General features: G+C 45.9%; 1 protein-coding gene across 1 annotated transcript in view; it reads right to left on the bottom strand.

Moving 5' to 3' along the window:
• Positions 1 to 12,500, bottom strand: part of egf (epidermal growth factor) — a 39,885-nt gene that overhangs the window by 8,778 nt on the left and 18,607 nt on the right. The window contains exons 11-15 of the mRNA XM_062549924.1: positions 12,131 to 12,235; positions 11,301 to 11,524; positions 1,039 to 1,209; positions 169 to 318; positions 1 to 62 (exon numbers count right to left, since the gene is read on the bottom strand). The exon at positions 1 to 62 is cut by the window's left edge and continues 58 nt beyond it. Coding sequence (XP_062405908.1) covers positions 1 to 62; positions 169 to 318; positions 1,039 to 1,209; positions 11,301 to 11,524; positions 12,131 to 12,235 — 712 coding nt within the window. The remainder of the gene's footprint in view (positions 63 to 168; positions 319 to 1,038; positions 1,210 to 11,300; positions 11,525 to 12,130; positions 12,236 to 12,500) is intronic.

The raw sequence follows: 12,500 nt of genomic DNA, 5'->3' as shown, positions 1-12,500 counted from the left end.
AAAGCCTTCATCATTCAGAGCCTTCCTCTGGGACTGAGCACTGGACTCTCCATCTCCAGACTCTGAGCAGACATATTCCACAGTACTGTCAGTCTTAAATCCAACACAACACATATTATTATATTAGACTATAGTCAATATTCATGTTTTGAACATTCTGACACTAACCAGTCCTTGTGGTGGATTCGCCAGCTGGCACACAGCCCTTGCCATCAGCTGATCGGATATACTGTGAGTGACAAGAGCAGTGAGCCAATCCAAGCCTGCTCTCACACAACTGGGTGCATCCCCCATTCTGGTGTAGACACATATCCGCCCCTGAGCAGAGAGAGGAAGTGACATCACTGGATGGACAGCTGACCAGTGAGGATGTAGTTATGTGTTGGACTGATAGTGCTCTTAGTTTAGTGAGCAAGTATGATTTTAGAGTGATGTTCAGATAATGGTGGAGTCTTACTGTACTGTATGTATGCTAGAGCAGTGGTTCTCAAACTGTGGTAAGGGTACCACTGGGGGTATGCGGACTCTCTATTGTGGTTCTCTGGGAGTCTCCAAGATGTTATTAGATAAAGACAAAATAATCACATGATATAAAATGTAAATATAATGACTATTGTTCAATTTAAACTAGTTTTTATCTTTCTTGAAAAAACAAACAAACAAAAAAAACAATGCAAAACAGTACGTACAATGTAAAATATATTTCAAATTGGCCTATGCCACCGTATTTTAATGCTGGTCGCAAAAGTTTGAGAACCACTGTGCTAGGGTGATAAAATAACAATGGTGGGGTACTTCAAAACAAAAGTCCCTGTGCACAGCTGCCTCAGGTTACTTCTGTAGGTGCTGGTGAGTAGCAGGATCATGAAAGTGAAAAAGCCAAAGCAGCCACTGCACACTGGAATAACTGACTGATCTACTGTGTTATTGTCACTATTCACCACTCTTACCAATGATACAGTAAATCAAGCATGTGTTCATGGTGCCCTGGCTACTTTAACTTTTCAACAACGTTGGTGTGTTGTGTTGGTCACCCACCAGGCTTGGCCAAGGGGTGTATGATGACCAGCCCTGCCGGGCGGACGATGTTGGCATCGAGGCGTTGAGGTGTGTGTGCCCCCGGAGTCTTGGGTAGCTGGAGGAGCTGGTTCCCCTGCCAGTCTGACACCCAGACGGAGTCCTCGAACACAGCCAGGCTGAAGGGGTGACCTGCGGGAGGGGAGATGAGATGTCACACACACCCAACACCTCCACAACAGGCACAGCCACTACACCTTGCATTCCGTTCACTTACTGTAGCGTCGGCTGCAACAATTAGCTTACACTAGAATCAATGAAACTGGCTACCCCTGTGGTTCTCAAAGTGTGTGTGTGTGTGTGTGGGGGGGTGGGGGGGCCACTAGTAGGGAGCAGAGACAGGTGGGGTGTGATGAACAGGAGGATATTAGTTTTTTGTGTCCATCTTTAATAATGCCTTTAAGATCATAGATTCAAAACAAAATAGCCACACACAAACAAAGGAGTCGTACACAGACATATGAATCCAAACAATATCTGATCCACCGGACTGAGACAGGAACTGTCATGTGGATCCAAAATGGTGGACAATGTGGTCCGGTGGGGCTCGAAAATCCCCCACCTCCAAAGTGAGGATTGGCAGGAAAGGTTTGAGAACCACTGGGCTACACCATACACCATACATGATAATGGTGCACAGCGTTTTGGCATTTGGAAAAATTACACTGGTCTTTTAAAATGTTCAGAATGATTTAGAAGTCCATTACATCGTCCCAGGAGCAACTGAGGGCCAGATGTACTAACGTTTTGCGCCCATTTCAGGCGTAACGTGCGAGTATAAACATGGGGAGGATATGTACAGACAGGCCGCAATGAGGGAAACGCGCAGACTGCCTGCCGTGGGGGCTGAAAATGGCTATTTGCGCTTTTCCGTGTCATGCATATTACAGACATCCAAGTCTCACGGAAGTTCCGGGAGTCTCCCGCATATTAATAGGTGCGTTTGACTTGACGAAAATCTGCGCAGATCTGACTTGATGTGATGCATGCTGGGTTAAACAGAGTGCATACTGGGACAGACGAAATGCAAACTGGTTAGAAATCATGTCCAGAGCCCCTTTAGGGAGAGCCGGTCCACTTCCTATTAACTCCATTGTACCGGATTGTTCATGCAATCTGTTGAAATTCCGCTAGGGGCGTTGCCGAGCAAGTGATAAATGAATTGTGGTCTATGGGGCTAAGCGGCTAGAACTCGTTTTTTTCACAGTTGACAACTTCATTTCTTAATGTACATTGTCGTAGTAGCTACCTGAGTATAGGTTTTCCACTGGAAATGAAATAAAAAGTCACTCATGTCCTTTCTGCTTTTCATAGGATGGGCCGTTTTCCCTGTAACATGCTAGCATCTAGCTCATGGATGCTCGCGACAATCGCGACCGATTACGACCGTCGTGAAGCTGAACCTTCTTTTAGGTCTATGGCCGTAAAGTGGTTCGCTTGTGTCACGTGACATGAAAACTTTGAAAGGGTTTTTAGGAATAACAACACATATTGAAAATTGTATTGGTCAGCTGATTGTCAAGTCAAGTTATCCTGCATCGCATGCATTAATGCAATTTTAGGAGAAAAAATTATATAACGAGAAATGTGGTACTGGGGGGTTCAGCTCCATTGCTACCCATTCATTCATCACTTGCTCGCGATCGCCCTCTAGTTGCAGTACCATGCGGAAGTATTTCGCTAGTGGTCCTTCTCCCCTTATTAGACACTAGGTGCGTTTGACTTGACGAAAATCTGCGCAGATCTGACTTGATGTGATGCATGCTGGGTTAAACAGAGTGCATACTGGGACAGACGAAATGCAAACTGGTTAGAAATCATGTCCGACTTCTTGCAGTCGCGGTGGGAGTTACCCCCGTGACATCATGTCACATGTCCATACAAGATCTCGGGAGACTGCGTCTTAGCTCAGCCAGCGCAGTTCAGCGCAGTTCGTTTTTAAGCAACTGCGCTGGCCAAAACCCACCCCAATGACGTCAGTTCAAAGTTGTGATAGGGCCGTTTGGAAGAATCTCCCCATGACGAGTATGACAGGTGTCTCGTTCTGCCTCCTTACCCAAGACACTAGAGCGGACCAAGACGGATCAGTTCAACTGCACTAAAACCAACGTCTGGGATGACGCTGGAGCTTATCCCTGTGATCCATCTTGCTCTGTTCTAGAATCTTTGCTCCTTACGTTAGAATGTGCTAAAATGAACAGAAATCGAAGGGATACCTTCTTATTTGTGTTTTCTGGAACAGCGGTAGGCTAGCCTACTGAAAACGTGAGGATATTCTGCTATTTTATGCTGTTGGTTAAATATATACACACGGAAAACACTTGATATTTAATTAATGTGCTGCAATGCAGGCCTGTTAACTGTATGACAACAGTGGTTTATTTAAACACATCATATCAATTTATTTCGTCAGTCACCATGCTCATTTTAATGAGCAAGAATAAAAGTTTTACTGTATTTAATACAAAATCCCGCGATATCTACCGCGAAGTCTCCAGCGAGGTCTCTCGCGAGTAACTTCAGGTACGTAAGCTCAGTCAGACTGTCCGGGATGAGCTGCGTGTGCTAGTCGCCCCTCCTGCTAATGCTAGAAGTATACTCGACGCACCCGACCTGTCGCGCGACAATGTGACGTCAAAATGACGTAATTTCCTGTGTCGCAAGCCACATTTCAGCCGCGCGCCGACCTGTCGGACGCCGAACATTTTTTATCAGCCGCGCGCGCCAACCTCGCACGACAACTAGGAAGAGATTGAAGCCAAGCTCACGGAGCCAGTGTCCTTATACAGTCATCAACCACATAAACCACATTCAGGCATTATCATATAGCCTATCCAACATCTTAAATAAGCCCATTCATTTTTAAAACGACTGTAGTCATGAAGTTTGAATAATAGTAAGTTTGAAAAGTGGGAAGTTAACTTGGCTAGGCTGCAGCGAGAGTTGCCGTTTGGATGACTGATTTGTTTACAGTCGTGAACTACGTTGGATAAGTTAACGAAGTTACCAGTGAGAGTTGCAACAGGAGGATATTAGGGGAAATGACTAGGACCGAGGCACATAAGTATTCCAGCAAAAGGTAAGGAAGAGATTTGTTTTCAACCAAAGGATATCTGCTAGACCTAAAAATATATATATATCTTTCCATTTAGGGAGATTACACAAGCTCATCTCATAAACGAGATGGTAGGCTAATCCTTCAGTTGTGCAAGCTAAGTCTGAAATATCAGCAAAGAAGCTAGTTGCTACTGCCATTAACGTCAATGGATACCGTGCCTCCGTTCAGGAGAATACTGCAAATTGTGTCGCGACTACCACGCGCAAGTATACATGGTTACAACGTTCCCCGTGACGTCAACATGTCGCACGACAAGTCGGGTGCGTGAACTGTACCGGGGCCTTTAGACTCTGCAGCTCTCGTTGACGTATGAAGCCAGCCTAAGCCAGCCTAAGTCAGCCGCAGCTCATCGCAAACGCACCTAATAACGACTCACTGATGCCCGCAAATTACTTAAAATCTCCCGGAATCTAGAGCGAGCGGGCAAGATCGCGCACACATGACACAGACTGTGCTCAAAACCGCGCACAGCATCTGTGTAGCGCGCACACGACAGAGAGGCAGAGCGAGAGACTGTTACTAGGTGCACTCGACATGTCAAGTCGGCTGCAAACGCATGCAGTCGAAACGTAATTTGAGTCATATGCAGTGCATGCTGGTTAGACGTGTTGTTCGACTTGAAGAAAAGTTGTGATCATGTCACAAAAATGCGACCATGTCACGTCACTCAAAACTCGCGGGATGAAGACACCTGCAGTCGAATTCTGCATTTGCCTTTTCGTGCATGCAACCGGCTGTATCCCGCCCCATGACGTCAGTTCAAGGACTTGATAGGTCCGTTTCATGGAGGTACTAGGTGCGTTTGCGATGAGCTGCGGCTGACTTAGGCTGACTTAGGCTGGCTTCATACGTCAACGAGAGCTGCAGAGTCTTAGCAGGAGGGGCGACTAGCACACGCAGCTCATCCCGGACAGTCTGACTGAGCTTACGTACCTGAAGTTACTCGCGAGAGACCTCGCTGGAGACTTCGCGGTAGATATCGCGGTAGATATCGCGGGTTTTGTATTAAATACAGTAAAACTTTTATTCTTACTCATTAAAATGAGCATGGTGACTGACGAAATAAATTGATATGATGTGTTTAAATAAACCACTGTTGTCATACAGTTAAACAGGCCTGCATTGCAGCACATTAATTAAATATCAAGTGTTTTCCGTGTGTATATATTTAACCAACAGCATAAAATAGCAGAGTATCCTCACGTTTTCAGTAGGCTAGCCTACCGCTGTTCCAGAAATCACAAATAAGAAGGTATCCGTTCGATTTCTGTTCATTTTAGCAGATTCTAACGTAAGGAGCAAAGATTCTAGAACAGAGCAAGATGGATCACAGGGATAAGCTCCAGCGTCATCCCAGACGTTGGTTTTAGTGCAGTTGAACTGATTCGTCTTGGTCCGCTCTAGTGTCTTGGGTAAGGAGGCAGAACGAGACACCTGTCATACTCGTCATGGGGAGATTCTTCCAAACGGCCCTATCACAACTTTGAACTGACGTCATTGGGGTGGGTTTTGGCCAGCGCAGTTGCTTAAAAACGAACTGCGCTGAACTGCGCTGGCTGAGCTAAGACGCAGTCTCCCAAGATCTTGTAAGGACATGTGACATGATGTCACGGGGGTAACTCCCACCGCGACTGCAAGAAGTCGGACATGATTTCTAACCAGTTTGCATTTCGTCTGTCCCAGTATGCACTCTGTTTAACCCAGCATGCATCACATCAAGTCAGATCTGCGCAGATTTTCGTCAAGTCAAACGCACCTATTATATATAACTGGAGAGCGTGACTAAGTCCCGCCCTCCATACAAATGAATGGCCGATGCTAGGCTAGTAAATCCGGCCAATTTTCGTCAACGCCATATTGAACACTGGAGCTCCGATCCAGCGCCAGTCGGCTCTGACCATGCGCAAAGACCCAAAGCTGGAAATGACGCATGGACCTACATTGATCTTTATTGGACATTCTGTAAAAAGAGTCATCCTCCAGTTCAGAGGGTGGCGATAATGCACATACCTTGCTTGCCGCGTAAAAACAAGCAGAAAAAGTTGCTCGGGAACGCACACCTGTGAGTCCAGTGGAGGGTCGCACGGAGTAATGATTGGCTGTAGGTACCCGTCCACCAACATGTACGCGCATGAGAGCTCGTGCCCAACACGGATTTTCGTGCACGGAGCTGGTTCTAAATGCTCCATGAGGCGCCATAATTGAAAATGGCGCTTGCTAACTTGCCGAAGCTAATCAACACAGCCTTGACCCCCTGGTCCGTTTGGAACAGGTTTGGAAGGAATCTCCCCATGACGATTATGACAGGGGTCTCGTTCTGCCTGCTTACCAAAGATTCTATAGCGGAGCAAGATGGATGCAGTTAACATTTTAGGATCAGCACAGCCAGCGTCTGGGATGACACCTGAGCTTGTCAAAAGTGATCCATCTTGTTCTGTTGCAGAATCTTTGCCCCTTACGTTAGAATGTTCTAAAATGAACAGATATGGAAGGCATACCATCTTATTTGTGATTTCTGGAACAGTGGTAGGCTATCCTACCGAAAAGGTTTTGATATTCTGCTATTTTATGCTGTTGGTTACATGTACACGGAAAATCACACTTGATATTTAATTAATGTGCTACAATGCAGGCCTGTTAACTGTATGACAACAGTGGTTTATTTAAACTACTTCATATCAATTTATTTCGTCAGTCATCATGCTCATTTTAATGAGTAAGAATGAAAGTTAAATACTGTATTTAATGCACACAAACTCCACGATATCTCCCGCGAGGTCTCACGCGAATCACGTCTGTCAAATTTGCAAAATCGTGTTCGGGACCATCTGCACCTAAAACTTTCGCCCCTCCCGTTGACACTCAAGCTCTCGTTGACGTATGCAGTCAGCCGAAGTCAGCCGTTTCCGAACTCGAATGCACCTACTAGGTGCGTTTGCGATGAGCTGCGGCTGACTTAGGCTGACTTAGGCTAGCCTCGCGAGCCATCCACGTACTTCCGGCCAAGGATTGCCTCCACTACGAGTCTGGCCGTGCTCCCCTGTGGAGCATTCTGCTCGGTAGAATTGTAACAGAACGCCCCCCTCCAGAAAGCAGCCAATAAACGAAGAGACGGGTTGGTGGGGGCGAAAGGGGGAGGGCGCTCGTGACGATGACGTTAAACGCCTGCGCTATGTTGTTATGAGTAACTATCGCCGATTGGGTGAGAGCTGTCCAATCAATTCAAACCAGAACTGGGCGTTACTTCCCGCTTCCTGCAAGCGCTTCAGAGCAAAGAAATGCCAGACCATAATACGAAATGAAATGGTAGTATTATGGGATGGTTAGGACCAGGCTAGACTTAGGCTGGCTTCATACGTCAACGAGAGCTGCAGAGTCTTAGCAGGAGGGGCGACTAGCACACGCAGCTCATCCCGGACAGTCTGACTGAGCTTACGTAGCTGAAGTTACTCGCGAGAGACCTGCTGGAGACCTCGCGGTAGATATCGCGGTAGATATCGCGGGATTTTGTATTAAATACAGTAAAACTTTTATTCTTACTCATTAAAATGAGCATGGTGACTGACGAAATAAATTGATATGATGTGTTTAAATAAACCACTGTTGTCATACAGTTAACAGGCCTGCATTGCAGCACATTCATTAAATATCAAGTGTTTTCCGTGTGTATATATTTAACCAACAGCATAAAATAGCAGAATATCCTCACGTTTTCAGTAGGCTAGCCTACCGCTGTTCCAGAAAACACAAATAAGAAGGTATCCCTTCGATTTCTGTTCATTTTAGCACATTCTAACGTAAGGAGCAAAGATTCTAGAACAGAGCAAGATGGATCACAGGGATAAGCTCCAGCGTCATCCCAGACGTTGGTTTTAGTGCAGTTGAACTGATCCGTCTTGGTCCGCTCTAGTGTCTTGGGTAAGGAGGCAGAACGAGACACCTGTCATACTCGTCATGGGGAGATTCTTCCAAACGGCCCTATCACAACTTTGAACTGACGTCATTGGGGTGGGTTTTGGCCAGCGCAGTTGCTTAAAAACGAACTGCGCTGAACTGCGCTGGCTGAGCTAAGACGCAGTCTCCCGAGATCTTGTAAGGACATGTGACATGATGTCACGGAGGTAACTCCCACCGCGACTGCAAGAAGTCGAACATGATTTCTAACCAGTTTGCATTTCGTCTGTCCCAGTATGCACTCTGTTTAACCCAGCATGCATCACATCAAGTCAGATCTGCGCAGATTTTCGTCAAGTCAAACGCACCTAATGTGTGTGATAGTATGCGTGTGTGTCTCATGAAGCATCCTGATTGGCATGTTTCGGTAAGTCAACCAATCAATTTCCAGTGTGGGCGGGATTATATCTCTTCTCCCGAACCGTATCATGGTTTCATTTCAAGTGCATATTATTCAGGCCGGCTTGCCATGCTACATGAAAACAACAAACTCCTTAGACCTGTTTAAAGTTGCAATGGAATAAGAATAAAAGCCGTTTACATTAATAGTAGGCTATAAGCAGGCCATAAAGTAATCTACATATTCTTACATGATTAGAAGTGCATTGGGCTATAGCAGCGTTTCTCAAACTGTGGGGCGCGCCCCACTAGTGGGGCGCAGAGACATGCCAGGTGGGGCGCGAGCTGACGTGAAAAACCGGAGATTTCTTTTTAATCTGTAGCCTGTGCCTTCCTTTATTGATAATTACGAGAATGCACCTCCATCTCACAAAACAAACACAAACAAGGTAATCTAGGCTATACTCTTATAGGCCTATCTCATTGACCAGATGAAAATGTTAGTCTGTCCTGGAACCATAGTCCGAAAAACATGATGTCGGAATTTTAATTGCAGCGGAAACAAAAAAAAACCCGTTTATGTTCGAGACAAGCGCAGTAAAATTGAAGGATATCTTGGCTATCTGTCCGACGACACAATTGCTGTTCTGCGATCTCGAAGAACAAGTGCTTGACAAACGCAAACACTCATGTTTTGCCTTGCAAGTGGACAAGGCCACCGACAGTTACAAAGGTGGTTTAGTTATTGCTTATGTCCGCTTTGTTAACTTGACAGCGGGCGAAGATATTCTATTCTGAATATGCCAAAAGTAGGGCCACTGCAGATGAACTATTCAACATTGATCTCAACAATTAGTCTACCTGGCAGAACAGGACATCAAATGGGAAAACTGTGAGGGACTTTGCTCAGTTGGCGCACAGACGATAGCAGGTAAAAGAAATGCTATCGTCGTGATAAAGAGGGTGGTGCCCGATGCGCAACAGACGGACTGTTTCATTCAGGGAAGCGCTCGCGTCAAGGCTTGACCTGAATAAGATTTTGAACGAGGTTGAGAGTGTTGAACTTCATTTATAACACAATGGTAGCATGTAGTTGGCCCTTTTGCTGTATTATTGGAAATCAGCTTTTTTTGAAGCAAGGATTGACACCTTGTCAATGACAAAAAAACTGACGTTATTGGTCATTGATTTATATTTTTATTTTCTCTATTTTTGAACTGATATTTATCTTTTGTAGCCTAACTGTTATTTGTTAGGCCTACTGATGTATATTTAGCAAGTGACGTTATAAATATGACAATTTTGAGCTTGACCTATACTTTCTATAGAGCGATGATGGACAGGTGGGGCTCGAGAAAGCCCCCTTGATCAAAGTGGGGAATGAAAGAAAAAGTTTGAGAACCACTGGGCTATAGCCTGTATTATTGCCTTGTCTTCCTCTTTTTTTTTTGCCGGGGGGGGGGGGGGGGGGTGGGGTAGGGATACCTCCCTGAAATGACTTTTTGCAGGTTGGGATGCCTGATATTAATTCCTGGGCGGATCAGCTGAAAATGGGTGTAACGCGCAAGTACAGGGGAGGAGAGGTGCTAATAGCGATTGATTAAGTATTCCGCCAGATGTATGAAAACAGCGCACGTCTATTTTGCGTTGAAAAACTTCCGCCTTCTGAAAGCAGGTGTAATCCAGATTGCGGTTAAATGCGTCCATTAGAAAAACTTTTAGAGACAGCTGAATCAATATTCAGAGCATCCGTTTTCTTCATTGTACTTTGTCAAAAGCAACCTTAACTTTTGTTTGCCTCTCTATAATCGTATTTTCTCTTTCATGACATAGCCTACACTTCCCAATCTGTTAGGCATTAAATCATATCCCAAGTCTACGTGCAGTAAATAGTTCAAGTATTTTTTAAGTGGATTAGTAGAAATACTAGGCCTAACTGTAATCTGTCTGTCGCTGCTCGTTGACATCTCTTTGTATCATTTATGATCGTTAAACTTTGATTCTTTTTAATGTTGCAATATTCAACTGCGCTCGTTGTTCAGCTGCATGCGCAAATGGCGTGGTAAAGGGGGCGGGAACGGGCGGCACGGAACGCAGTTAACGTAATGAAGTGAGCTCTTAGTAAATTCCACGCAATATAGCAAAGCACAGCGTTCGCACTCTGCGCATACAAAAAGTCGCTATTAGCACTGTCTTAGTACATCTGGCCCTCAGTGTTAAGTGCCCAGCTGAAGGGAACAACAATGGAGGTCAAGATTGAATCTACAACCTTTCAGCTACAGCATACTATCCTAGCTCCTTAGCCACTATGTTACCACCTCCCATACCTTTCAGGCTACTGCAAGCAAGCCCAGCTCCTTAGCCACTATGCTACTACCGCCCATATGTTTCAGGCTACGACAACGGTCCTGTGGTCAGACCAATCCAAATTTGACGTTCGTTTTGGAAATGATGATTGTTATTAGTCCACAGTTCATAAGCCAACGTTCATCACACAGGGGTCCGTTTAGTGCCAAGGCCATGGGCGTCTCACACATCTGGAATGATGTAGATGTTGGAGCAACATAGACTATCAGACATTGTCCCAACAATGGGGTTGTAAAATATAAAACGAAGGCTCATTGGTCATTCTGCCTCACACTCCACCGGACAGCTATTAGCCTACTTGCGTCTGGGTCAGTGTGTATTGGTTGTGTGATTTGTGTATGTGTGTGTGTGTGTGTATGTGTACAGTATGTGTGTGTGTGTGTGTGTGTGTGTGTGTGTGTGTGTGTGTGTGTGTGTGTGTGTGTGTGTGACATAGAAGCCTCACCTACTTGCGTCTGGGTCAGTGTGTGTCGGTTGGTCCCGTCCAGGTCAGCTGACTCCACGGCTCCTCTCTGCAGGTCGCACCAGTATAGCCGCTCGGCATGCCGGTCCAGTGCCAGGCCACTAGGGGTCAGTAGACCCTCTCGAGCGATCAGCACGCGGCCGCCGCCGTCCAGCCTTGAGCCCACCACAGAGGGACGGCCGCCCAAGTCTGTCCAGAACAGCTTCCTCAAGGACACACACACACAGCATTGTATTTAGTGGGATAACTAGATACACACAGACACAGACAGACACACACACACACACACACACACACACACACATGCACACACAGACACATGTACACACACACATACCCACACACAAACACACACACATACACACACACACACACACACACACACACACACACACACACACACACACACACACACACTGTATAGAGGGACGGCTAGATAACTACACACAAACACAGACACAGACAGATGCAGACAGACTAAACAGTGCTGCTTTAGTCATTCCAAATATTCTTTAATGTGTTATGAAAGTAGCATGTGCCACTATAATCATGAGAAATGCATCACTGTAAGACTGTTCAACCGAATTCAGAATATCATTCACAATCACAAGATTGTCCTGTTTCTCAGTAAGACCATGAGAAAGAGCCTGAGAAACTACTAGCACTCCTCCCATGATTCTAGAGGCCTTGATCTCTGTTCCATGTTCCGTGTTCCCTGCCGTGTGGCCACACTGTGATGGTGTGCTGTGTGTGTGTGTGTGTGTGTGTGTGTGTATGTGCACACATGTGTATGCTTGCATGCTAGTCCTTACTGGGCCTGGGGGTGTATGGCGATGCCGCGGGGCTTGTGGATGTCCGTGTCTACGATCACCTCTCTGTGCTGTCCGTTCAGGCCGCAGCGGGAGATGCTGGGACCCCTGCAGGCACACACAGCACAATAAATACAACACACTGGGGCACTACAGGAGCCAGCGGCCTTTAGCTTCATTAACATACAGCAGCACGGCCTTGGACTACACTGGACCATAGCATGACATTAGCATAGCATCCTCCTATAGCATACCATAGCATAACATTAGCATAGCATCTCCCTACAGCATACCATCGCATAACATTAGCATAGCATCTTCCTACAGCATACCATAGCATAACATTAGCACAGCAACTTCCCATAGCATACCA

The sequence above is a fragment of the Sardina pilchardus genome, chromosome 11 (genome assembly GCF_963854185.1).
Source record: "Sardina pilchardus chromosome 11, fSarPil1.1, whole genome shotgun sequence".
NCBI lineage: Eukaryota > Metazoa > Chordata > Actinopteri > Clupeiformes > Clupeidae > Sardina > Sardina pilchardus.
The sequence above is the reverse complement of the archived record's forward strand: the minus strand, read 5'-3'. Positions and strand labels throughout refer to the sequence as shown.